Consider the following 24,719-nt stretch of genomic DNA (forward strand, 5'->3'; position numbering starts at 1 on the left):
ATCATTCAGCTGACTCACTGTTCACACAGGCACCCCAACCTGGGCCTGTGACTCCAGAACTAGACCCTTGTGTATCCTCAAGTCTTCCCTCCTACCTGACAAAGCTGAGGCCTAGACACACTCGGGAGGTACTGGGGGCAAGAAGTCTGCTCCAGCCCCACTCTTTTTTCTTTTTTGGTTTTTCGAGACAGGGTTTCTCTGTAGCTTTGGAGCCTGTTCTGGACTAGCTCTGTAGACCAGGCTGGCCTCGAACTCACAGAGATCCGCCTGCTTCTGCCTCCTGAGTGCTGGGATTAAAGGTGTGTGCCACCACCGCCCGGCTTTTTTTTTTTTTTTTTTTTTTTTTTGGTTCAGCCCCACTCTTTTTCCCAGTCTACTTGTCCCACTTTGAGCCGGGCCTCAGTCTTCCTTTCTCCTTCCAGCTCCCTGGACCTCAAGGACAGCAAGGGCAGTGGGCAAGGGGAACTGGAGCAAATGGAGAGGAGGACCCACTGGGTCATAATGAGGCCAACAGAAGCCAGTGTCTGTAAACACAGACAGTGTCTGACCCCATCCTACCGGGCCACTCAGAGCTGGAATGGCTCAGCCAAGACCTAGTCCTGAGCTCTCTGCCCGTCTCAGAGAACAGTGCCAGGCTGGTCTGCCCAAGGGAATAGGGAAGGCTGTGGTCCAAGATGCAGAGAATGATCTCATCTTGTCACTTTTAAATCAAATTTTCCAATAGTTCTGAGGAGGCTGGGGATGCAAGACCAAGTGATTCATGCAAGGGCAGGGCCCAGGGAAGTCCAGGGCAGGGGGAAATCTGTGTATGGAGGATGGGGCTAGAACCGGGTTTAGATGCAGGCCTGACCCACCTGTTTCCCAGGGGAGGTTGGTAATGGCTGCTAGTCCAGGAAGGCTTGGGTAGAGATGTGACACACTGCAGGTTGACTTCATGAACCTCAGAATGGGGACAGATGGGAAAGGGCCAGGGATTTCTGTGCCTGGGGCCAAGGCTGGTTCATCGGGGCCCTTCCACACACAGCTGGCCCTGCTCTGCTTTGAGACTGGCTGGTGACCAGGCCCAGACTGTGAGCACATGAGAGAAGACAGCGGCTCTCCTGATGACAGTAGACCCTCATCCTCACTCAAGGGAGAGTGGTCTGAGATTTGGGCTAAATCAGAGAGACACTTTTTCCATCGTACCCATGTGGCCTCCAGTCTTGAGAAACCATTCAACAAGAGCACAGAAACCAGGCCCAGGCAGGGTGGGAGGGTGCAGGCTGAGGGGCCAGCAGCCTGGCAGTGGCTTTACTCCTGGGCCAGGTGTGCGACTGCAGGGGACACATCGAACACATAAGCACCTGGCGCCATAACAAAATGAGAACCGCTCATTTGTAGGGCGGAGGAGGCAGGAAAGCCGGCCGGGATAGCAGGCTGCATCCCACTAGCTGTGTAGTCATGACCCTCGCCTCTACTCCGCAAGTTGCGGCCCCGCCAGGGTCCAAATGGGGCGGGGCATGGGCGGGGGAGCTGTTGGCCACGCCACGCGGCGGCGTGCTGACGCCACGCGAAGCACGCCGGAAGCCTGCGGGCGCGCACCGTTGCCGGGCAACGCGCGGCGCCGGCTGCGGGCTAAGCTGGCTGTGGGTATCTCCCGGCCGGGCGCCTGGAGGCGCGTCGCGGTGGCTAAGGTGGGCGCGCGCCTTGTGGGCCTCTGGGAGCCCAGGACCTCCTCCGATCCGGCCTTGGACCTGGTCTCGGAGCCCATGAGACTCCCGCCTGGGACGCGATCCTCGAGCTCCCTGTCTTCAGCCGGTGGCCTCGCAGACCCAGTTCTGCGGCCCGTCTGTCCTCAGGCCTTCCTTGGCCTCTCTTGTTTGGCCCTAGGACACGCCCCCGTGCAGGACTGGCCACCCGCGCGTGCCAGGGGGGGTCGACTCCACAGAGGCACGTGAACACTCCCAGGAAGCCTTGGGCAACTCCCGCTCAGCAGTTGCATGTTTTCTGAGCAGCTTTCTTTCGGGTCGGCTGGCCTGGCCACACCGAGATGCAAGGCGGGCTGGAGATGAGGAGAGAGGCAGTGAGTGACCTCGCACAGGAGCCTGGAGAGGGGTCCCTCCACCAAACAGCCGGAGGACAGAGTGGTGACGGTGTGGAACGGAGGAGAATCTGCTGCGATGGTCCCCTGGCTCTGCCTGACGCAAAAGCTGGCAGCTCCAGTCTGGAAGAGGGTCTTCCCGCCTGCACACTCAGCTGTCCACACCCGGGGGAGCTCAGCGGGGGGTGGGGAGAGTTCCAAGGCTTCCGGGAGTCTTCAGCTAAGTCTGAGCAGTTTTTTGAACTCCTGGGAAGAGCCGCACAACAGCAGCCGCTGAGAACCCCTTCAATCCCAAAAGAGCATGGTTCTTGCCAGGTGCAGCAGGGTGGACCCTGGGTGACAGGAACAGCTGCTGGCCCGTCTTCAGAGGTATTTCTGTGGTTGAGTGGAAAGTATTTTGTATAGCCATTAGAGTTTGCCCAGGCTTCTGTGTGTTGAGGGCGTGAGGGTCTTGCCAGCCTTTGAGCCCCCTCTCCTGGTCTGTCTTTTGCTGTGTGGTTGGCTGTTCTCTGCTTAAGGGGGGGCGGGGACAAGGAATGGAGGGCTTGGCCAAGGGACTCCGAAGAAATGAATCTGAACAAGGCATCGTGGGGTCCAAGCTCGGCAGCTTTCTCTGAACTTTCTCCTGGGGCCTGAGGCTGCACTTGTATGGTCCCGTTCAGGGCACATGGGGAATCCCGAATGTGCAGGCTTACAAAGTCTCAGACCTGAACGTCAGAGCGCACAGTTCAGTTTTGAGTACTGAACCAGGTCATGCCAGTCCAGGGTCCTCAGCCCTCAGAACTGACCACACCTTTGCCTCCGTGACTGCCTCTGAGCCCTGCCTTTCAGCCATTCTCCTCCCCCAGTGGCTCGCCCCAAACACGGGTGAACAAATATGGTACAAGTAGAAAGAATGGAAGGAAAGGGTGCTGCTGCTGGGTAGACACTGCTGGTGAGGCCTGGCTCCTTGAACCTCCAATGAGGACCATTATTACTGTAGTCAACTGCACCTTAACATTTGTTCTGAATCGAGGACTTTCTCCACCATGTTAGAAACGTCAGAAAACATTTGTGCATAACAGGGATTTTACATAAAACACTGGATGAGTGTAGGAGTGTGCTGAGCTGCTGCACACGGGCATACCTAACACTCCCAAACACTTGCCAGCCCCCTCTGCTACCACCTGGTTCAGACCCTGTCCACACCTCCTCACCTAACTCAGGGCGTGTGCAAGGTCAAGTATGTTTCCACTGCCATTCCCGTGGACTTCTCAGCCCCTTGACATGGAGACGGGCAGTGCTGAAAGTCCACCTTCTCCACACGTCCTGACAGAGTTTGAGGTGTGCACTCCTTTCCTGAAGCCCATGGCTTTCACTGTATTTCACACAACCTGGAGATTCTGAGGAGTAATATCAGCAGTGATGGCAACACCAACTGAGCATGCAACCAGGGACAAAATGCATTGATATTAAAGTCAATTATTTGGAATAATGTATACAATGCTCCTAACATTGGAATGTTCTTTCTTTCCAGTCCATTCTCAGCTATGAGAAGGTTTTTAGGTTTGCGTTTCAAGAAGTCCCAGTGGAACGGGCAACTGAAGACATTTGCTCTTTAGACCATTTCTTAGAAATGAGCAGTGAAGAAAATGCTGGCCTTGCATCTGTGCCTAGACTGTGGTAATGAACTTAGATTGGAACCAAGGGTTGTCAAAGCAACTTCATTTTTGTCTCCTAAAGTGATTTCACAAAGCTTTTTGATTGTTCCTAGAGAGTATAGTGTCCCTGTAGCCACCTGTAGACCACAGTATTCTAGAGGGACCAGCATTCCAGATGGTGCTCCTGGTGTGGCCTCTCAGGGCTGCTGCTAAGGACTTGGCTCAGTGGCAAGTTAGGACCCATATGACCCTCAGCCACAGTTATAGGAAACACCCCCAAGAGCCATCACTGACCTTTAGGTTTACCTTGTGTGTGCTTCTAGAGAAAATCACACATACAGTAGTGTCTGGCTGGCCACTTGTTGGGGATGTACTCTCAACTGACAGTAACAGTGTTAAGGGGCCAGAATACTAAAGAGAAATTGTCTTGAGACACTGCATGAAGAGAAAGTATGGTGAGCAGGCTGTCTGCCACCCAAGGCTCAGGGAAAGCTAGCTGGTATGCTTTGGGTTTCTGCATGCCTGAGCAGGCCTGGGCATTGTCAGAGCTCTGCAGACTCTGGACTCATCTATCATGACCACCATGTGGAGCCAGCCCAGAACCTGCCCAGAAGACCCTCCACCAGGGCCTGGGGATTTAGGCCTGGAGTCCAGGGGCTATGACCAGCAGTACCCAGCTGCCTGGTGCTCCTATAAAGTGTAGCCTATCAGGAGCACCTGCCTCAGGGCAGCCCCAGCTAGAGGTGGATGTGCCAATGTCAAGTTCTTCAGAGGCCCAGGTGGCCCAGGTGTGAGGGGGGATGGGTATTGCTTTAGGGTGGAACACTCTTGTATGTTCAGAAGCATGTGAGTGTTTGGGAAAAGATGACCCAGCATTTGACACATCCTGTATGGCCTTGCAGTTACTGGGTGCCATTTCACTTCTCACAGGCTGTGCTCATGGCACACAGCACTAACATGGCCACAATCAACATTCCCCTATAGATTTCTTCATTGACGCTCCTGAGTATGCATCCTGTATTGTATGCACCTGTTCTGTGACCAGTACAGTTGTAGACACTTGAGTGAATAACACCAATAAATGTGGCCTCAGGGCTTCTCCAAGAAGATACATAGGTAGAGGACATGTTGTTAATAAATGTTTGGGTTTACAAGAGAGGAGCGCCCAGTCCTGAGTCCTCCTGAGCCAGTGCCTTCTGCTGTGGGGCTGGGCTTCAGTGTGTGGGGGGAAGTCTTTCAGGCCCCATGTTGTGACTGCATCTTTCTCCCAGCTCTGAATCTAGGAAACTCTGGAGAGCTCTTCAGAACACCGACTCTGCATCTGCTTCACAGTGTCTCTGGAGCGAATCTCACTGTCGGGAAAACCTCTTTCCTGTCCTTGGGGTAGATGCTGCTCAGAAGGTAAGGAGGCTTGCTACTGTGCTGACATGCCAAGCAGAATACCCAGAGGGAAAGAAGATTTACTTTGGCTCATGCTTTAGCTACGTCAGCCTGTGGTGGGCTGTTTCCATGTTTCTGGGCCTGTGGTGAGATCAAGGGAATCACAGAAGCAGAGAGGAGCAATAACAAGCAGGGACCAAGGCAAGACAGAGCCTCAAGGACACACCTCCCATGACCCACTTCCTTCACCCATTGGTGGATTAATACATGCATGAAGTTAGGGCCTCAGGATCCAAACACTTCCAAAAAGCCGTAAGCTGGCAATAAGCCCCCAGCACAGGAGCCTGTGGGTTTTGGTTTGTTTGTTTGTTTGTTTGTTTTGTTTTGTTTTGTTTTGTTTATTCAAGAAACTGTTACAGGGAGGTGGAGACTACACTGTGGCCAGTCACGCTGGCATGGCACACTTTGGAGACCACTGACCAGGGACAGGGTGGGTGGTGTTAAATACAGACTCTGTAGTAAGGATACCTAACTGCCATCAGCACTGGGAAGACCATCTTCCACAAGGTTTTGATTTACTTCTCAGACTGGAACAGGGCAGAGTTGGGGAGGGCAAGGCATGGCATGAGGGTAGTGGGGTGGGATGTCCTATTGCTCTGGGGTAGCATGCTGTCCTTAGATTCATGTGCGTGACGCCAGCAGGAGTATACACCAGCAGGCATGAGGAGACAAGGTGTATGTGGGTCAGGGTTGCATGAAAGGAGGTGATACCAAGTCATAGCAGAATGTAATGAAGTGCTACCCTGTCTGTGGTAGGCCTCTTGGGAGCCGCTAAAGGAAACAGAAGCAGGTGAAGAAGAAGGATGGGCAGGAGCCAGGTGCCTGCCAATGGGGGTGCATGTAGAGCCGGGGCTACAGCAACACACAGAAAGGGTTGGGAATGAGGGCAAGTTCTGCATGGATATGTGGCTTGTGTGGGGTCAAGCACATTTGAGACACCTCAGCGATGTAGTGGGTGTATACCTGAGAGGTGGTTTAGGTGGGGGGTCGAAGCCATCAGGTGCCCCCTAAACATATGGTGGTCCCAAGAGGAAAGCCTGATGTTTGAGATGGGAGCCAGCTGAGTCCACGGCAGAGCAGCAGGAGAGAAAGGCTAAGGAGGTGGCTGGAGAAAGCAGTGGGCAGTGCCCAGGGAAGCATGAACATGCACAGGTCAAGCTCCTGAGTTTCCAGAGATGCTACACCTCAGAGCCAGAGGTCAGGTGGCCAAGATCTTCTCATTCTTAAATATTATGCAAAGCTTTAACTAGAGAAACTTAAAGAGGCAAAGAAGGAAGGAAGCTTGGCCCTAGTGAGGGCAATAATGTGGGCTGGTTACCTTATCAGCCCAAGGTCATCAGGCTGGTCAGGAAGTGAGTGAGGAATTAGAGGAGAGAAGGGCACCCTCCCAACCCCTTTCCCACCCACACCCCACATAGGAGGTCAGCCTGACCTTATGATGCAGGAAAAATTGAACCTGAAGGCTGGAAACAGGGTTCCTGGGTGTCAGGCTCCAGAGGGACAACTCTAGGCAATGGAGGCAAAGGGGAATTCCTGGAGGTGACTATGAAGATATTCTTTTTCTGTTACTGTAACAAAGTACCTAACACCAGTTAGTTAATAACATTCACACATTCATGTGAGTCATAGTTCTGGAGACTGGAAGTCCAAAAATATGGTGCTGATACCTGCTTCAGCATCTTGTTCCATTATAACATGGCTCAGCATCATGAGGGAAACACAGCAAGCATGCCAGCTCCAGCCTCTGCTCATAAAGCCACTAATGCCACCATGGAGGCAGCATTCTCAACCTCCTCTAGACCTAATCGCCTCCCAAAGGTTCCCTACAAATGCAGTGAACTTAGGAATTCGGTTTATAACACCTAACTTTTAGAGACACAGTTTAGCCACATCTGGAAGGTTGTGGAGCACCCCGGTTCTTGAGGCGCATGAACCAGGTGATGTTCAGCAGGTGGCAGGCAAGGGTGGGAGGGAGGCCATGGGTCTGACCCTCTGAGGGACCCAAAGTATCCAGAATTACGATTACTGTGATCTTAGAATGAAATTGGCAATGCTGTAACAGAGGTTTCTTTCCTTAGAGCCTTTCTGGAGGCCAGGGTCATGTTCTAGAAGGTTCTGACCTCAGAAAGCCTGAAGAGCTGCTGGCAGTCAGCAGTTTCCGCCTACACCACTGCAAAGCTCTGATTCAGACCAAGGTGAGCAGTCAGGAGCCCCATCCCTCAGAGTGCCAAGGATCATGGACTGTTAGTCAAGAGCATCTGACGACCAGGATGCGTGTTGAGAGGCCAGGGTAGCTGTAACCATTGGGTCAGAGGCTGGCAGAGGTTGCTACAGGTCTGAGGAGCAGCACTTCTCATGCTGAGGGTCCTTCTGCAGCCACCCCATCAATCCATTGCAGCAGGGCCCAGCAGGAAGAGGGGTGTGCACAGGAAAGGGGCCTTGTTCCTTCCCCTCTCTTTTACCAGGGAGGAAGAGCAGGCCTGTCTGGACTGGATCTTGTACCCACCTTTAACCAGACATTTCAGGAAGGGCTCTCTGTATGTGTGCCCAGGAGACAATCAGTAAGGCAATGACTGGAGTATATGCCACAAGGATCTGCTTTGTAGTGCTGGGAAGAGGTGGCAGGAGGGGAGGGCATGGAATACAGCCCTGTGTCTCTGTGGAAAGCCAAGCATCAGGGCACAGTGTGGTGCCTGGGCCCAGCTGAGGTGGGCTGCTGCCTTGGTTGATATGTGGGGCAGATGATGGGTTCTATGGCACTCAGGAAAGGGCATCATTATGATAACAGGGCATGATGCCAGAGGTCCCAGAAGAGTGCTGCAGTGGCCTTTAAGAAAGAAGACAATTAGATTGTTCATCCTTCACCAGAGTACTTGGAGGATGTCCAGCAGCAGCTCTGAGGGTGGATATCTGTGAGGTCCACCAGATGGAGTCTGGAGTCAGGAGTGCAAGGGCTGAGGTGGTAAGATCCAGTGCGAGGGCCAGGAACACAGGAAAACAGACTCATCTGCTTTTGGACAGCAGGGCAGTCACAGAATTGTAAGAAACCTGGCCTGGCCATATGGGAAGTTATGTGGCAGTAACTAGATACAGGGAGAAGAGGCCAGGGGCAGAGTGGATAACTTCTTGTAGCCTCTGTCCTCATCCCTCTCGATGGTTCTCTGGTTGAAGTGCACATTGAGGCCAAGAAGGGAATCCCGGGGGCCCCAGGATGTGCAGGGAACCTATCCAGGTTTCTTTAGTGTCTGATCTAGTACCTGATCACCACTTTCCTCTCAGCTCTCAGGGACATCTGGCAGCAGACAGGGCAGCCTGATTACCTACAGCCTGTTTCTGAAGACACCACTACAAAGAAATGGGCACTACATCACCATTCCACAAAAAAAGATCTTTACTCCACGCAACCTAAAAATGGCATTCTTTAATAATGATGTCTGCTAAAAGCAGGAACACTTTGTACCTATATGAGATATTTTACACTCTCACTGGTTTTAGTACTGAGAACTGTTCTATGGCATTGTTTCCCAGATCCATGTTCGTTTCCTAGGACTCTGTCAACCTGCTCTATCCTAATGCACTCAGATCTGATGGGGTGCACAGAGGTAATGTCCTAGAGCAGAGCCAGTCTCCATAGAGTTTCTGGGGATACTGTAGGCTGGCACCAGGTGCCCAATGACCCCTGCCTGGCTCATAGTTGGATCCATGAGTTCAGAAGTTGGGAGACAGCTACTCATCACTTGAAGGAACCCACCCTGGCCCTGGCTTCCCCCGTGCTGTTTCCTAAGATGTTAATGCATACCCCTGTGCTGGATCCTTCCCTCACCCAGCAGCCTTGAGACAAGCTTTTCTCTTGAGTAGAATGGTGAGTGGGAAACCACACTGGGTGTCCCAGGGGACTGCTGGATGAGCATCTGCTGAGAGAACTTTTTTCTTCTAGGGGCTTACACAAGCAGGTAGCACTGAATTTTGTAAACTTTTATTAAAAAGAAAGGACTGTATAAGCCTGTGTTCTTATTGACTCATTAGCCCTTGGAGATGCTACTGTAGGGCTGACTTGCTCAGGAGACAGTAGCTTCACTATTGACTGAACTGACCAAGTTGTCTGGAACCAGACAACAGTCTAGACAGGATGTATGGAGTGTTGGAACTGCTCCCATCAGTAGAGGAGAAGAAAGGTGCTGTTGATATATCTGATCCTTGTACTCAGCCACCACTAGGTGACATGTAGTTTGAGGCTTATAACAAAAGGACAACCCATTATTTTTCTTTTATGTGGGGAGGGGGTGTTTGTTTTGGGGAGGGTGCCAGATATTTAGGAAATGCTGCTTTAACTTTGCATTTTCAAAAGGCAACAATAGCCAGCACATGGCCAGAGGAAGCTACAACTTCCCTGTGGCTGCAGATGCAGAGGTACTGCTGTCTGGAAAGGAAGCAGTGTGTAAGTTACTCAGACTACCCAGTAGGAAAGATAACTGGAGTAAAAATGCTTCTAAAAAAACGTAAATGAGGGCTGGAGAAATGGCTCAGTGGTTAAGACCACTGACTGCTCTTCCAGAGGTCCTGAGTTCAATTCCCAGCAACCACATAGAGGCTCACAACTATCTGTAATGAGATCTGGTGCCCTCTTCTGGTCTGCAGGGACACATGCAGGCAGAATACTGTATACATAATAAATAAATAAATCTTAAAAAAAACCAAAAACTTAAATGAAAAAAAAAACATGCAAATGGCCAGTAGGCATATGAAAAACATGATGGTATTACCATCATCAACCATAGAGAAGTGCACAGGATAAAGATGAGCTGGCAAGGACACGAAGAAATATAGATGAGAACAACTATTATGGGAAACAGTATAAAAAGTCTTTTTAAAACAACTACCATGTGATCCAGCAATCCTACTGCTTGGGGGCATATCCAAAGGAAGGAATTGTCTGGAAGAGCTGTTTGTACCCTGTTCAGTGCAGCCTGGTTCAGTGTCCAAGATGGCGTCATCTGGGTTGTTCTGCATTGGATGAGTGGATAAAGGAAGAATACTGTCTATCCAGAAAAAGATGAAACCCAGATACTGCAGCAACATGGATGAGCCCAGAGGACATTAGGATGAGTGGATAACAGGTGCAGAGACAAGCAGATGACTCTTCCAGGGGGGTCTTAAAAAGTGAAACTCCTGCAGTCTGCGTGGCAGTTGGCAGGGCCTGGTGGGGACGGTGCCCACCACAGACAGTGTCAGGTCAACATTCAAGACTCCTGAAGTGGGAACCCTGGAGTGTTTAACAATTAATCACGAAGCTGGGAGTGGTGGTACATCCCTTTATCCAGGCACCAGCCTGGTCTACAGAGTGAGTTCCAGAAGAGTCAGGCCTATGCAGAGAAACCCTATCTTGGGAAAAGTGAATGTTCTCAGAAATCACTGAAAAGACTTAGCATTCTCATTACTCAACTAACTGCTGAGGTGATGCTTTCAGTCACCAGCTCCATTTAGCCATCCTAGACATCTGAAAACACCATATGCCTAAATGTATGTAATTCCTGTCCACAAAAGCAGGAATGAACAACGTAAGGCAGAGCATGCTGCAAGTACTCTGAAATGCACTCTGCTCTTGGGCTCCTAGCAGCTGCCGTGGGGTGAAGCTGCCAGGCCCTTCTCAGAACACATGAATGCTGAGAGCCAGGGGTCCAGCTACCTGGGACAGCCAAGCCTGAACTGAAGACAACACCTGAACAGCACAGCACAGGAGCGCAGCAAGTCCTCCGCAAGGCCCTTGCCCTTCCCACTCTTCCTCATCAAGAAGTGGGCTTTGAGACATACAGGCAGGAGCCAATCCCCAGCCTCACTCAGGCTCTGGCCAAACAGGAGGTAAGAGGCTTAGGTTTGAGGCTTACTTGCCTGTTAGCTTTGCTTTGGGTGTCACTGTGTGCCTGGCTCCTGTTCCTCACCCTTCTGCCCTCCTCAGCATGGTGACTAGTCCTGTTTCATGTCTTGTACAGAGCTGAAAGGGCAGGGTGGGGCCTTGGCAGAGCCTGAGCCTCCTGGGGGCCGGCTTCTATCTGGCCTGCTTCAGCTTAGGGGCAGCAAGGGTTCCCGCTGGGTTTGTGTCCTGCACTCTGCTCTGCTGTCACACTGGTGGGGTCAGCAGTGAGGCAACATGCATGGAGCATGTAAGAGGGCAGGGGTCAGCACAACACTGCTGTCAGTCAAGTGTTCTCAATCAGCTGGACAGTGTTCCACTCACCACACCGCAGCTGCTTCGAAATTAACTGTCTGGAGGGATGCAGTGGGAACTGAAGGACAGGTAGAGGATGCAGCTCATATATCTATTTTATACATGTAGTCATTTCATCCCTCTTCCTCTGAACCCTTCTTCCCCCATCTCCTTACCTCCATGTCTTTTTTTAATGTGACTTAATTAAGTTGCACAACCATGGGAACATTATTGGAGAATGGGGACCACCATATCAATGGCCACACTACTTAAGAAAATGATACTCCCTCCCCCAACCTTTAACTGAATAGATCAGATGGGTAGAGCCTCATGGACCCCACCCTATCCCTTATGAAATGTTGGGTCCGATCTGGTACACATTTGGGGTACTTTACAAAAATGAGGTACATGCAGTCCTAAGCATGAAAACCTTGGGATAGCTCTGACCTGAGTGCCTTTGAGCCCCGTCTGCACAGAAAGCAGCTGTGGGGCAGGCTGCCAGGAGCACCTACATTCCTGGCCTGCCACTGACCATGCGGTTACTCAGAGGCATACTGGCCAATGATCCCTACCACAGGCCTGCCTTGATACTACCTAGATTAGCTTAGAATTTCTGGCAATCCTGCTTTCTCAAGTGCTGAAATTTTTAACACTGCATTCCTAGTCAAGTATGTGTAAACAAAATTAGTGAACACATTGGAAATTTGCTGCTAAGCAGTGGTCAAATGTATATCTAATCTAAAAATGTCACCCAAAGGTGCTTGGGAAATTCAGCAACTATACTCTTGGGGCTTGCTGCCTTCTGAGGTCATTCTAAGGTCCAGGCAGAAATGTAGGATGTGGCAGGGTGAAAGGTCACTCAGTCTCAGGTCTCCCAACAATTTTCTAAAAAAAAGCATCTTAAAGCTGACACACCTCATTCTCCAAAGATCTTACTTTTTAAGGCTGCCAAGCACACTGTAGCTACCAGAAGGGGCAGAAATGCTTTAAACAAGCAAACCCTGTTTTAGAGACTGGACAGACTGCTCAGCTGTCTGTGGACCTGAGTCCCATCCCTGGGCCCATAGGGAAAGCTGACTGAGAAAGATGTCCTCTGACCTCCACATAGGCACTATGACAAATACATCCCACCATAAATAAAATGTAAAAGAAAAAGCCTGCTTCAGGTTTATTTAGTAAAACACACCCTTTTCAACTAGCTTTTGTAAGGACACAAGATCACTGTCACAGACCAGGGCTCAGCCAGTCTGTACAGCTTTTTAGAGTCCTTAGGCCCAGGAAGGCAGTAGGGGCTGAAAGGTAAGGGAGAATTTTGCCTTGGGAGCCATGAGATCAGGAAAATAAACCCATTGCCTGTTTAGCACAAAAAAGTTCTTTTGCCTACATTACAAAGCATATAAAATGCTGAAACCACTGAATGCAAACACAGTAGAAGGATTAGGAGGGAAGAAAGTTCAGAACACATTCCATTTGCTGGACACTTTTAATAGGTTTACATTGTTGATATTAAAGAATACTTAATACAAACAGGAAAAAAAAAAACAGCAACAAAAAAACCCTCTTAGGCTCAGGCGGGGAAATCCAAAAAAGCACATGAGAAACAGGAAAACATGCATGGGGAGAGGAGTCTGACACATGATCAGGTAGCAGAACCTTGAGATCCAAGTAGACAGCATAGGGGCCACTCTAGGATGAAGGGGCCCTAAAATTATATGAACTCAGGTTGTTTTTAACTTGAAGATGTTCGAGCACCATTTTAGAAGCAAGCAAGCACGGGTGTTCCCTACTGAGGACATGGGTGAGGGTACCCTTTCCAAGCACAACCATGCCTGGTACCCAGCAGCCTCCATGTACACACTTGACATGGAACAGGAGGCGCTGGGTGTTGTTAGGATGTCATGTCTTCCTGTCACACACAGTGCTGTGCTGGGAACCAGAAAATGGCCAGGGACAAGACCTACATAAGGCACTGCCTAAGATCTGGTGGTCTACTTTCCAGACATCTGACTTAGCCTTCAGTGGCATTTACATATAAATAGGCATAAATAAAACCTTCCCGCAGGCTGAAGCCCAGGAAGACAACACTTGCAGAACAGACCCAGTGAGGGGGCAATGGAGCCGCGCATGCTCATTTCAGGCACGCTACTAGAATGCAGACCACAATGGAGCCTCTCATGTAAACACCTGGCCAGCTACATTTACACTGTTGCCTTGGGATTTGTAGAGACTCATCACCAAAAAAATACTTTCTATTTAAACCTTAAAAATGACACACACCAATTGTAATTATTTAGGTTATAAATGTTTCTAATGTAGCAGCAAAGGATGTTTGTAGAAAAAATATACTTTTAAGAAAATAGCTGAAAAAAATCTAAAGTATAAAAAGTTTAAAAAATATATCTTAAGACAAAATATTGCCCAAAACATATAAAACTTAATTTTAGAAAGTTTGCCTACCTAATTTAAAATGGACTAGACACAACTGTGGCACACCATCCTCCACAGTGATCCCACAAACAGGAAAATGAACCCAGGGCCCAAAAGCCTTCAGAGAGCTCAGTTCCTGGCAATGGCTTGCTCTGTCCTCAGGGATATAGTCCTGAGGCAGCTCCAGGGCTGCAGCCTTGCAGAGGAAAACCTGTCCCAGGATATTTTCAGAGTCAGAGAGTCAGAGCCCCCTTAGGGACAAGTGCTTGTCTGTCTCTGGATCATAGTACATGTGAGCTCTGTGAGGTGTGTGGCCTTGTCCTTGGCCCACCAGGGGCTTCTTCTCAAGTCTCCACCAGAATCTCTACTACATGGTCCAGCTCAGCCAGGTCAGACTTGCAAGTGGAGCTGGGAGGTGGGGCAGCTGCAGCAAAGCCCTCAAGGCCACTGCAGAGACTGGGCTTGGTACCACCCATCATTCCTGTTAGCACCGTGTCCAGGTCATAGTAGGAACTGTCCACATCTGAGAAGAGTTCCTCCACTGAACTTGGGTTTTTGTTCTCCAGGGTCTCAAATATCTGGTCCAGTGACTTCTGAAAGCTTCCCCGGTTTTCTTGGGGGTTGTCCATCTCCCAGAGGCTGCTCTGAGGGTTCCTTTGCCCCTGTGCTGAGCTGACTATGGGAAGCTCGGAAGCTGAGCTTTGCAGGGGACCATCTTCCAGTTCAGGATTGGGTTGCTCCCCGTCAGCTCCCCTGGCTGTACGACACAGGATCTCTGTGGAGACGAGGCGGTCAATTGGTGCCCGTTCTACATTCTGGGGTGCCATCCCATGCCACACACCATCCCGACTCATTTCCTCCTGGATCTGACGGACTGTGTTGGCGATGAGGACTGAGCGGCAGAGGTTGGGCTCCACTAGCATGTGGCAGAGCTGGAGCTTGACCAGGGACATGTCTAGGAGTGACTGTCGCTGCAGGCTATAGGAAGGGACAGTGCCAAAGCCTTCTACTCCCTCTTCCTGGTCACCGTATTTCCTCTTCAGCCCTCTAGCAAACATCGTGTCCTGTGGGGACCAAGGAAGACACCATTTAGCACACTTCAGCCTCCTGGCTGACAGTACTGAGGGCAGTTTCTAACAGCTAGAGAAGTGACAACAAGTACCAGAGACACCATCTGGGAGGCTGCTCAGTCAGCCAACAGAGCTCCAAGTTGTAGCAAAATCTCCATCACCAGACAAATGAACACAAATAGGAGAAAGATATTATTTGTATAAAGCAGTGTTGTTGCTTTGAGATAAGTATCTTGCTATATAGCCCAGGCTGGCCTTGAACATGTGACCCTCCTGCCTCAGCTTCCCAGAGCTGAGATTAAAAGAGTACACTACTACACCCATCTACAGAAATGCATTTGAAAGAGAATAAAAATCTGGGTACTGGGATAGGAACTTATATTTGTGTGACAAGGTCTTTTAGCTGCTGAGCCATCTCTCCGGTTTTTAACTTTTTATTTTAAACAATAAATTTGAAAGTAAATGCCAAGTTGTTCTTAACAGAATCTCCTAAGTATGTAAACTTTAGGATTTCTTTACAGACACAAAAAGGCTACCTTTTCTTCTTCCTTTCAAAGTCACAGACCTTTACATAATTTATGTGACCTCTTGAGTATTTATTCCAATGAAATGAAAGCTAAGGTTCATGTAAAACCTTGTACAAGAATGGTCATAGTACTCTACTCACAGTTGTCCCAAACCGGAAATAATCAAGTTGAAATGACCGGAGCTCCCATTGGAACTACAGACCAGAGAAAAGCCAGTCGCCAGTCTCCAGAGGCCACACCCCAATCAATTCCATCCTCCTTATACTCATGCAGGAGATCTCAGGAGAGAACATGCCTGGACAAGTGTGCTGGCCGCACAGTGCCCAGCTCCCAACACATCCCATGCAAGCCTAAGTGAAAGACAAGTGAAGAGAGGAAAGCAGAGTCTCAAGTTCTTTTGCAACTTCATATAGAAAACTTAGAATCTCGAGATAAAAAAATTAAGAGACCTAATGCCAACAGCTTCTTTTTTTCCGATGCCCAGGAAAGCAAGCTGCTGTTCCTGCCCATGCCACCCCTCAAGTTTTATCATCTATCTCATAGTGAAGTAAAGGAGCTTACCACCAAAGTACAAATACTATCAAGAGAGGCCAGGCTCAATTCCCAGTACTTACATGGTGGCTCAAAACCATCTATAACTTAAGTTCCAGGAAATCCAATGCCCTAGTCTGACCCCAAGAGCATCAGGCATGAACATACATAAATACAGGTAATACACAGAGAACATAAGTCTAAAAAATAAAAGAATGTTTCATGAGGCCAGGGCAATAATGGTTCAGCAGGTTAAATGCTTGCCACACAGTGAGGATCAGTGTTCAAATCCTTACCACCCATATAAATGCTAGGCAGGTATGATGGCTGAACTCTAATCCCAGAGCTTGGGAGGTAAAGATAGGGGATCCCTGGAGCAGGATAGCTCTGGACTCAACTGAGATCCTGCCTCAGTAATTAAAGTGGAGAGCAAATGAGCAAGATATCAGACATCAGCCTCTGACCCCCATATATATACACACATACATGCACATAACACCAAACACAAAACAACTAAATTGCTTCTGGTAAGAATATTCAGGGTTATGATGTTTTTGAACCAAGGTCTCACTAGGTAGTCCTGGCGAGCCTGGAATTCACTGGGTAAACCAAGCCAGCCTCTGCTTTCCAGGTACTGGAATTGTAAGGTATGTGACACCATGCCAGGCAAATTCTTTCTAAACTTCTGTTCGATTTGGAGCTGGAGATGGGGATCCTGATTCTATTCCCAGCACCTATATAATGGCTCATAACCATCTGTACCTTAGTATCCAACAGACACCCTCTTCTGGCCCTCTGGAGGCACTGTGTGTATATAGTGCAGCCATACATGCCGACAAAATACCTACACACATAAAATAAAATCTTTTAAAAACAAATAGCCAGGTGGTGGCAACACACCTTTAGTCTCAGCACTAGGGAGGCAGAGCCAGGTGGATCTGTGAGTTCAAGGCCAGCCTGATCTACAGAGCGAGTTCCAGGACAGGTACCAAAAACTACACAGAGAAACCCTGTCTCATAAAACAATAAATAAATAAACATAGGTTGGGATTAAGCACTTGGTCCCCAGCTGATGGTACTGTCTGGGAGGTTACAGAACCTTTAAGAGGTGAGGCCTTGCTGAAAGAAATGCAAACCTGGGACCGGTTTCGAGTTGTATAGCTTGGCTCTACTTTCCATTCTCTGCTTCTGTGTGTGTATGACGTGTGATTACTCTGCTCCCTTACTACCAGGTTGGCCTCAGCCTTCCATGATGGACTAAAGCATCCCTGCTATAACTGCAAGCCCAGACAAACCATTTCTTCCCTAAGTTGTTCTTGGTCAGAGTATTCTATCACAGCAACAGAAAAGTAACTAATATAACTTTGCATTACAGAAATTTCCGTTTTGGTGGTGGTAGTGTGTTTAACAGGCTGTTCTCTCAAGAGATCCTTCTGCCTCAGCCTCCAGAGTGGAGGGATTACAAATGTGGGTCCTTAAGTCTAAATTAGATTTTTTTCAAAAAAAAACAAAAAAAACAAAAACAATTACATGTTTAAAGCCACTTGGCAGTGTGTGTGTGTGTGTGTCTGTGTGTAAAACTGCTAAGTTTATTGAGAATTAATATACCATGTCAAGGGCTCGGCTGTGGTGGCACACGCCTTTAATCCCAGCACTTGGGAGACAGATGCAGGCAGATTTCAGTGAATTCGAGGCCAGCCTGGTCTACAAAGTGAGATCTAGGACAGCCAGGACTGTTACACAGGGAAATCCTGTCTCCAATATATATATATATATATTTAGGCAAACTATATCAAGAAACCCTAGATTAGGTGGTGGGAAATCCCAAAAGTTCCTTTTTGTTTCAGAGTTATCTCTAGAATTTCAACTCTTCATGATTTAACACAGATACCAAACCAAACTTGCTCATGTTATGAATTAAACCGTTTCACAGACAGAATACCTAGCTGCCCACTCTGACCCTGAGAATCTGAAAGACAACCCAACTGGAAGGCAGACCGGTCCCAGGGAGTGCAGTATGGCCAACCAGAAGCTGCATGCAGTGGGGAGAACTCACAAAAGGACAGAGAAGAAAAACAAATGGGCTCCTGAACTGGAAGTTTCCAGAAGGTGGAGTACAGGCTGAAGAGAGAAGTCATCAGTGGTGCAAACTAGAATACCAATCTCTAAGATAAAAGATGCTCACTGGAGAGACTGGCATGACTGTTATGAGATAAACAACTGCTTTCTGTTTGCATCTGCTCCACAGGACAGAATTCATACCTGGTACTGTGAACCTGGTCAAAGGCCCATGATGCCCAAACTATCTTTTTTTTTTTTTTTTGGTTTATTTGTTTTGTTTTTCGAGACAGGGTTTCTCTGTGTAGCTTTGTGCCTTTCCTGGAACTCACTTGGTAGCCCAGGCTAGCCTCGAACTCATAGAGATCCTCCTGGCTCTGCCTCCTGAGTGCTGGGATTAAAGGCGTGCGCCAACAACGCCGCCACCGCCACCCGGCCTATCTTCTAAATATATTTAAACCCTTGGTCAGAGCAGCTTCCACCATTTGCAAAAGACCATATTTAATGCAGAATAAGGAACTAGTGAGCGCTTAGCCTTAAACCAGACATCTGTATCAATGCTCCTTGGCTCCAAGGCTCAGGAAATACCCTGCAAGTGGGGCACAAAGAATCTAAGAGGTAGATGGAGAGTTTTGTGAAGTAATAATGTCTAGACATGACATGCTGCTACACACATGAAATCACAGCAGCTGTGGTTATGTGCACAAGATGGGACCCTGTTAACACTCCTTCACAACTGAGGGGAGGTGCTCAGGAAAGGTGGCCAGGGAAGGGAGCCACCAAAGGTTAAGTTGCCCGTGCTCCAGTAAATAACTCCTGCCCATGGTCATGCAAACAACCCTGATCAAACTGAGCGTCACAAAACAAACAAACAAACAAGTTAAGCAGGCTTCAGAGACTCACACTTCACATGTGGAGACAGATCAATGGACATTAAAGCCAGTAACACATGCTTTTGAACCTTGTATTCAGGAGGCAGGATGATCACTGGTTTAAAGCCAACCTGGGCTACATTGACACCCTGTCTCAAAAAAAAAAAAAAAAAAAAAAAAGTTAATACTGAGCACAAAGTCCCTTGGTACCTCAAACCACAAATTCCTGGGTGGGTACACCCAATGAAGAACACCCAATTCTGAAATCCAGACAGGGCTCTCATGCCTCTTTGGGAATAAAAAGTTGACTTTGTACTGAGCCACAGCCAGATTGATCAGCAGTCAGTAGAGTTAAGAATACACCACTGCCAAAAAAGAAAGCCCAGAAGCACCTATGAACGTATGCTCTTATAAGAGACAAAGTACAAATGCTTCTGGCTGGAGCAGAGGAGACAATTCTGAACCATAATCTGCAATGACCAGCTCAGAAGTCTCACCTATAAGAACAGCTGAGAAACCAGCAACCTCTCCAGGATACTAATTGGTAACTGGCCAACAAACACCCTATAGCCAGGATATAAAAAGACAACAGCATCTTGTAGTGGAATATTATTTAACTAGGCAAAGATGTGTTACTTTTGTTTCACTTTGCCTGCCTAAGGCACCTGATTGGCTTAATAAAGAGCTAAAAGGCCAATAGCTAGGCAGAGAGAATAGGAGAAATCTAAGCTCAGAAAAACAGAAGAGGAGAGAAGGAGGGATGTGCCCTGGGCAGGAAGGCAGGCAGCCCCAGCCAGCAGACACAAGCAGTGAAAGCAAGATCTACAGAAGGAAGGTAAAAAGCCCCAAGGCTAAAGGTAGATAGACAGACAGGTTAATTTAAGGTAAAAGAGCTAGCCAGAAACAAACCTAAGCTAGGTCAAGCATTCATAACTAATTAAGTCATGATTTGGGAGCTGGTTGATGGCCCCAAAGAAAAAGCCTAGTACAGCATCTCTGGTGCCATCTCAGGACTAACCAAAGTGGCAAATACCTGCTACAGCCAGCCACAGGACCTAAGAAACAAATGACAGTCTTATTTATTCATTCATTCATTTAATTTTTTTGGTTTTTTGAGACAGGGTTTATCTGTGTGTAGCACGAGGTCCCTGTTTTTCCTAGGTGGCAGCTGGCCCTGCTTGTCTAGGCCCCCTTAGTTCATCCTAAGGTTGAAAAGTTTCAGTCTGCCACCAAAGTCCACAATAAGAAAAGGAGGGACTCTGGAACCCCATTAGATGAGGCTTTGCACTCTGATCCAATTCTAGGGACTCCATCAAGCAGGCTATGCTAGACAAATGTGAAGATTTTCTCTCTGGAGAATCAGCCTAAGGGAAAAAGACAGAACTGTAGAATGTGATAAAGCCTTTAAATCCCAGCACTAGAGGCAGGTGGATCTCTGCCGGTTCAAGGCAAGCCTGGTCTACATGCAAGTTCCAGGGCTGCCAAGCATACACAATGAGACTGTCTCAGAAAACCAAAAGGGCGGAATTTTTCACCAGGAACTTTAAAAACTACTCCTTGTGCCAAACTGAGAAGCTATTTTTGCTAGGCTGACATCTGTTTCTGTAGAATCATAAAATTAAAACTGTTTTGCTTTTTAAGTTTGTGACTACAGAATGAAAGTGTTGTTTCTCACATAGGAGATGCTTATCACCTAGTCAGCCCATCCCTAGCCAACCCACTGCAAAGCTTTCCTCAAGACTGCAGAACTGTGATGGGACCGACCAACTCCGAACTATAGAAGCTCTGCTGTACGGAAAGCTTCCTCCTGCTCTCACTTGTTTGGTTGCTTATTTCCACAGCTCACTAGGCAATCTGGAAGAGAATCAAAAATCACAAACAAAAATGTTCCACAATTCTAACCACTCAGAGAAAACCTGCCATTCTCTAGATTCCTTTTTCCCAGCCCTTTTCTTCTTCCTAAGCACTAGCTTTCACTTGTGTGGAGTCCACAGCAAGTTCGGTTTATCATGTTATGTAACAAGTGGGTCACTTCTGGTGAGTGCCTACTCGTATGCACAAGCATACCAGGCAGTCTACAGCCAGGACCATGTACAGCTTCCAGTCACAGATGTTTTCTGTTCTCGGCACTTGGTTTCTATACCCTTAACTCCTGAATTAGTACTAAGACTCAGGGCAGAAACATTTAAGGCCCCTGATAACCTCATCAAACTGTTTTCTAGGGAGCATAAAAGTCCTCACCAATTTCTTTCCACATTAATTTTTGCATATTTGCTATCAAACTACCTCTCCCGATATACTAATTTTGCAGGTTAAACACTCTCCTCTGTCCCTTTTTCCTTAGGGTACATATAACTCTTGCACAACAGAGCTTTAACCTGTTGTATGGATTTTAAATCGGTCTTATAATAAAGAACCCAGAGCCAGATATCAGGGTGAAAGCTGAAAGATCAGAGAAGCAGAGCAGCCAGCCACTAGTTCTTCCCACTACAAAATCCTCAGTCTCAAGAGAGTGAGTTCCTGTTTCCTCACACCTTATATACCTTTCTCTGCCCTGCCATATTACTTCCTGTGATTAAAGGAATGTGTGCTTCCCAAGCAAAGGCATGAGATCTCAAGTGCTGGGATTAAAGGTACATGCCACCACTGCCTGACCTCTATGTGGCTGGCTCTGTCCTCTTGATTCTCAGGCAAGTTTATTAGGGTACACAATATACCACCACATTAACCAACACTCCTTATCTTTGCTAGGGCCAGATGCTGTCCTTCAGTCTTGTTCACCATCCTCAGATTTAGAGATTTAAAACAAGGTGGGACTGGAGAGATGACTCTTACAGATGATGGAAGGTTGGGTACCCAGAACTCATACGATGGCTTACAACTGCCTATAACTCCAGTTCCAGGTATCCAATGTCCTCTTCTGGTCTCCGAAGGTACCTCCACACAGATGGTGCACATGAACTCATGCAGGGTTGAACTCACCCACACATACATTAAAAACAAAGGGGGTTGTGGGGGGTCCCACAAGATAAACTGTAGGGTATTCACAGAACAAAAGACCTGGAATGAAATATCCAGTTGTGGTTTCTTACCTGTTGCTCTGCAAGAGGAAAGAGAGAACTTGAGGTTGAAGGCCTCTATCACCAGCACATGTTCTGACCAGCCCTAAATGGTTGAGCCCTAGGGGGCTCTCCTAGACTGGCCTGGGTACAGCTCCCTGTGGCCACCTGTGTGCCCATCCTGAGGTTGCTTATTCTACTGAAGGATGACATGCAGCTTCCTGGGCTCTGACCATGAGTTTAGGCAGCCATCAGTCTTGGTTTTACCTGAATAGACCTATCACAACCAGGGCTTGGACTGTAGCCACAATTAAGCACTAATCCGGATGTTGCATTTTTAAGGTGAATCAGGATTTAGTGATTTCAGAGCTGGGCATAGTGGCACACATGTAATCCTAACACTGTGGAAGCAGAGACAAGAAGATAAGAGTTCAAGGTTATTTCTGGGTAGTGTCAAGTCTGAGGCCAGCCTGGACTAAAGGAAACCCTGTCTCAAACAACAACAACCATAACTGCTTTAAAATACTTCCTCAAAAAGGGAGGGGGAGGAGGGAACAAGTTGGGAAATTGCCGGGGCCAGTAAACTTGGCGGCTATTTGATGGAATTTATTGTCCCACTATTTCTGCTTGAGATTTTGTATAAGCAGTTAACTAAAAGGTCCTTATTAACGTTATCCTTGGAAGGACCTGTCGATTTCTTATGCCTGGAGGTAGGTTCCAGTGACAACCTGAGGGCAACTTTCTGACCTCCTTTTAAGACTAGCACCTCTAAAATGGGGAGGGGATTCCTCACTGCATTTTAAATTTCACCTATAAAACCTCGAGGAAGCTGCATGCAGGAGGCTGATGGGACAGTTTCCTGTGGATCAATTAAATCAATGGCTAGCTCAGTCCTGCCATCTGGTAGTCAGATACAACGGCCACCAAGAGACAGTATAAGGGTTCTGCCTGGACCAGTACATCTGTCCCAGGTTCTCGGAGGTCCCCCTTCCCTGGTGACCCTATTTGGGTGAGAGAAACTATAGAAAAGGTCTCCGGCACTTATTCCCATTTAGCCTCGGGCCAGATCAGGGAAGACCAAGCTGGCTTCCAGTCGATTCCCAACGATGCCAGTGTAGGCAGTAGCTACTGGGCCACAGATGATCAGTTTAGAAGGAAGTGGGGTCTACTATAGTAGGGGAAGAGCAGGCGACACAAGACACTTGGTAACCTTCTCAGGGGAATTAAAATTCAAGAAACAAAGGAAAAGAACTCAAGGCCAACACTCACCAGGCAGGAGGCTGCAGGGAGCCCACCCTGACCTCTCGGAATCCGTCCCTAGCCAGCAAGCAGACGCTCGGAGCTCGGCGTTGCTTGGAGCCAGGGAAAGTCCACTGCCCCAAAACTGCAGCCCACGCGCAGTTCTGAAGACAAACGCACAGCAGTGGGCCAGGTGGGCCACGGACTGCGTGTGGGGTGGAAGACCGACCCGGGGTAAACCAAAGGAGGGACGGAGGAGAGGGGCAAGGAGAGAGGAGGGCCGGGGAGGAAGAAAGGGCGGAAGCTAGGGAGCGTGGGCGGCGGGCGGGAGGGCCGGCTCGTACCCGCCGCTCCGGCTCTCGGTATGTGTCACTCAGCACGCCGCAGCGTCACGGACGCCAAAGGGCGGCGGGCGCAGGCGGAGGCCCGGGGACCCTGGCGCGGCCCGGCTGCCCTGGAGGTGTTCTACTCGGCCGCCGCCCGGGCCGCAGAGGCTCAGAGGAGCCAGCAGCCCACCCGCTTACCTGGGCCGCGAGGCAGGCCGCTCCTCGGTCGGGAGGCGAGGACAGTCAGCGGCCACAAAGGGTCGCCATGGCGCCGCCGCACGAGCGCCAATTGGTGGAGTGCGGGGCGGAGCTCCGTTCAAACCCACGCCAGGCGGAGCCTCGGCAGGGCGGACTCCCGCGCGGCGTCTTCAGCCGTTAGGCCCGCGCGCTGGGCCGCTCCGCCCCCCGTCCCCATACCTCCCGGGCCTCGCCCCGCCCCCGCCCCTTGTGTCCCGACGGCTCCCAGGGTTCCGCGCGCTCGGGCTCCCAGCATCCTCCGCGCGCCTGGCTGCAGCCGCGGTTCCCCGTTCTCCGTGCGCCCGGCCCCGCCCCCGGCCCCCCCCTCCCCGGTTTCTCGCGCTCGTCCCCTCCACCCCGTTCCCAGTCTCCTCCCTCCTGCCGGCGCTTCTGGCTCCTGGCTCTCGAGCAACCTGCCGTCCTACCGTTGAACCTAGTGGCGGCGGCGCTGTGCACGGCCGGCCGCACTCCGCGCCTCCTTTGAAGTGTAGTAGAAGAACGAGTCTCCGTGGTGGAATCCCTGCACAGGTCCTGGTTCGAACTCCCAACACCGACACATATAATGTCCTCGTAGTGCACAAGTTCTTACTACAGGACACCAAGTCCCGACGCCGTTGTTTAGGGGAAGCTGAGTGGATGCTGAATTACCACATTAAAGCATGAAACGAGCTTGTTTGCGGGGAAAGACTGGAAACCTCCCCACCTGGTGCCAAACGAGAAAATATATCAGTGTCCTATAAATGGCTATACACATCGTTGCCCTATGTTTTGTGGGCAACTCACTAACCCACTCCCATTCTTGGGCATACTTTCCCTTTCTTAATCTGCTGGAAAGGAATGTCCTCTGAATTTAGACCATGCTTTTCGTTTTCCTTTTCCTTTTTAATTACTATTTTTTTTAAATTTACATTATTGCATTAGTGTTGCGCCTGCATGTATGAATGTGTGCTTGCTTGCAGATGTCACTGGCAAGAGGTAAACTCAGCATCGCAGCCTGAGGAGCTCTGC

General features: G+C 49.1%; 2 protein-coding genes across 5 annotated transcripts; one reads left to right on the forward strand and one right to left on the reverse strand.

The window, feature by feature from the left end:
* Positions 1 to 1,561: 1,561 nt before the first annotated feature.
* On the forward strand, positions 1,562 to 9,158 carry Clba1 (clathrin binding box of aftiphilin containing 1). The gene is made up of 5 exons (XM_036206655.1): positions 1,562 to 2,449; positions 3,597 to 3,742; positions 4,992 to 5,121; positions 7,239 to 7,355; positions 8,440 to 9,158. The coding sequence occupies exons 1-5, from the start codon at positions 2,030 to 2,032 to the stop codon at positions 8,599 to 8,601; spliced, it is 975 nt and encodes a 324-aa protein (XP_036062548.1). The 5' UTR covers positions 1,562 to 2,029; the 3' UTR covers positions 8,602 to 9,158.
* A 3,662-nt stretch (positions 9,159 to 12,820) lies between these two features.
* Positions 12,821 to 23,879, reverse strand: Cdca4 (cell division cycle associated 4). Of its 4 annotated transcripts, none has more exons than XM_036206210.1 (3): positions 23,673 to 23,879; positions 15,530 to 15,739; positions 12,821 to 14,856 (listed from the first exon to the last, which is right to left on the reverse strand). In XM_036206210.1, the coding sequence occupies exon 3, from the start codon at positions 14,848 to 14,850 to the stop codon at positions 14,137 to 14,139; it is 714 nt and encodes a 237-aa protein (XP_036062103.1). In that variant the 5' UTR covers positions 14,851 to 14,856; positions 15,530 to 15,739; positions 23,673 to 23,879; the 3' UTR covers positions 12,821 to 14,136. The 4 variants fall into 4 exon arrangements, with proteins under 4 accessions (XP_036062103.1, XP_036062104.1, XP_036062102.1 ...); XM_036206211.1 differs by lacking the exon at positions 23,673 to 23,879 and adding an exon at positions 23,179 to 23,666; XM_036206209.1 differs by lacking the exon at positions 15,530 to 15,739.
* Between the last annotated feature and the right edge of the window lie 840 nt (positions 23,880 to 24,719).

Source organism: Onychomys torridus, chromosome 14 (genome assembly GCF_903995425.1).
Source record: "Onychomys torridus chromosome 14, mOncTor1.1, whole genome shotgun sequence".
Taxonomy (NCBI): Eukaryota; Metazoa; Chordata; class Mammalia; order Rodentia; family Cricetidae; genus Onychomys; species Onychomys torridus.

What these genes read in the sequence shown, in the direction of transcription:
- Clba1 (XM_036206655.1), top strand. Translation starts at nt 2,030, where the DNA reads ATGCAAGGCGGGCTGGAGATGAGGAGAGAGGCAGTGAGTGACCTCGCA. An exon ending in CTGCTGGCCCGTCTTCAGAG is followed by an intron (nt 2,450 to 3,596) that starts GTATTTCTGTGG and finishes CTTTCTTTCCAG; the next exon opens with TCCATTCTCAGCTATGAGAA. An exon ending in GGGTAGATGCTGCTCAGAAG is followed by an intron (nt 5,122 to 7,238) that starts GTAAGGAGGCTT and finishes TTCTTTCCTTAG; the next exon opens with AGCCTTTCTGGAGGCCAGGG.
- Cdca4 (XM_036206209.1), bottom strand. Translation starts at nt 14,850, where the DNA reads ATGTTTGCTAGAGGGCTGAAGAGGAAATACGGTGACCAGGAAGAGGGA.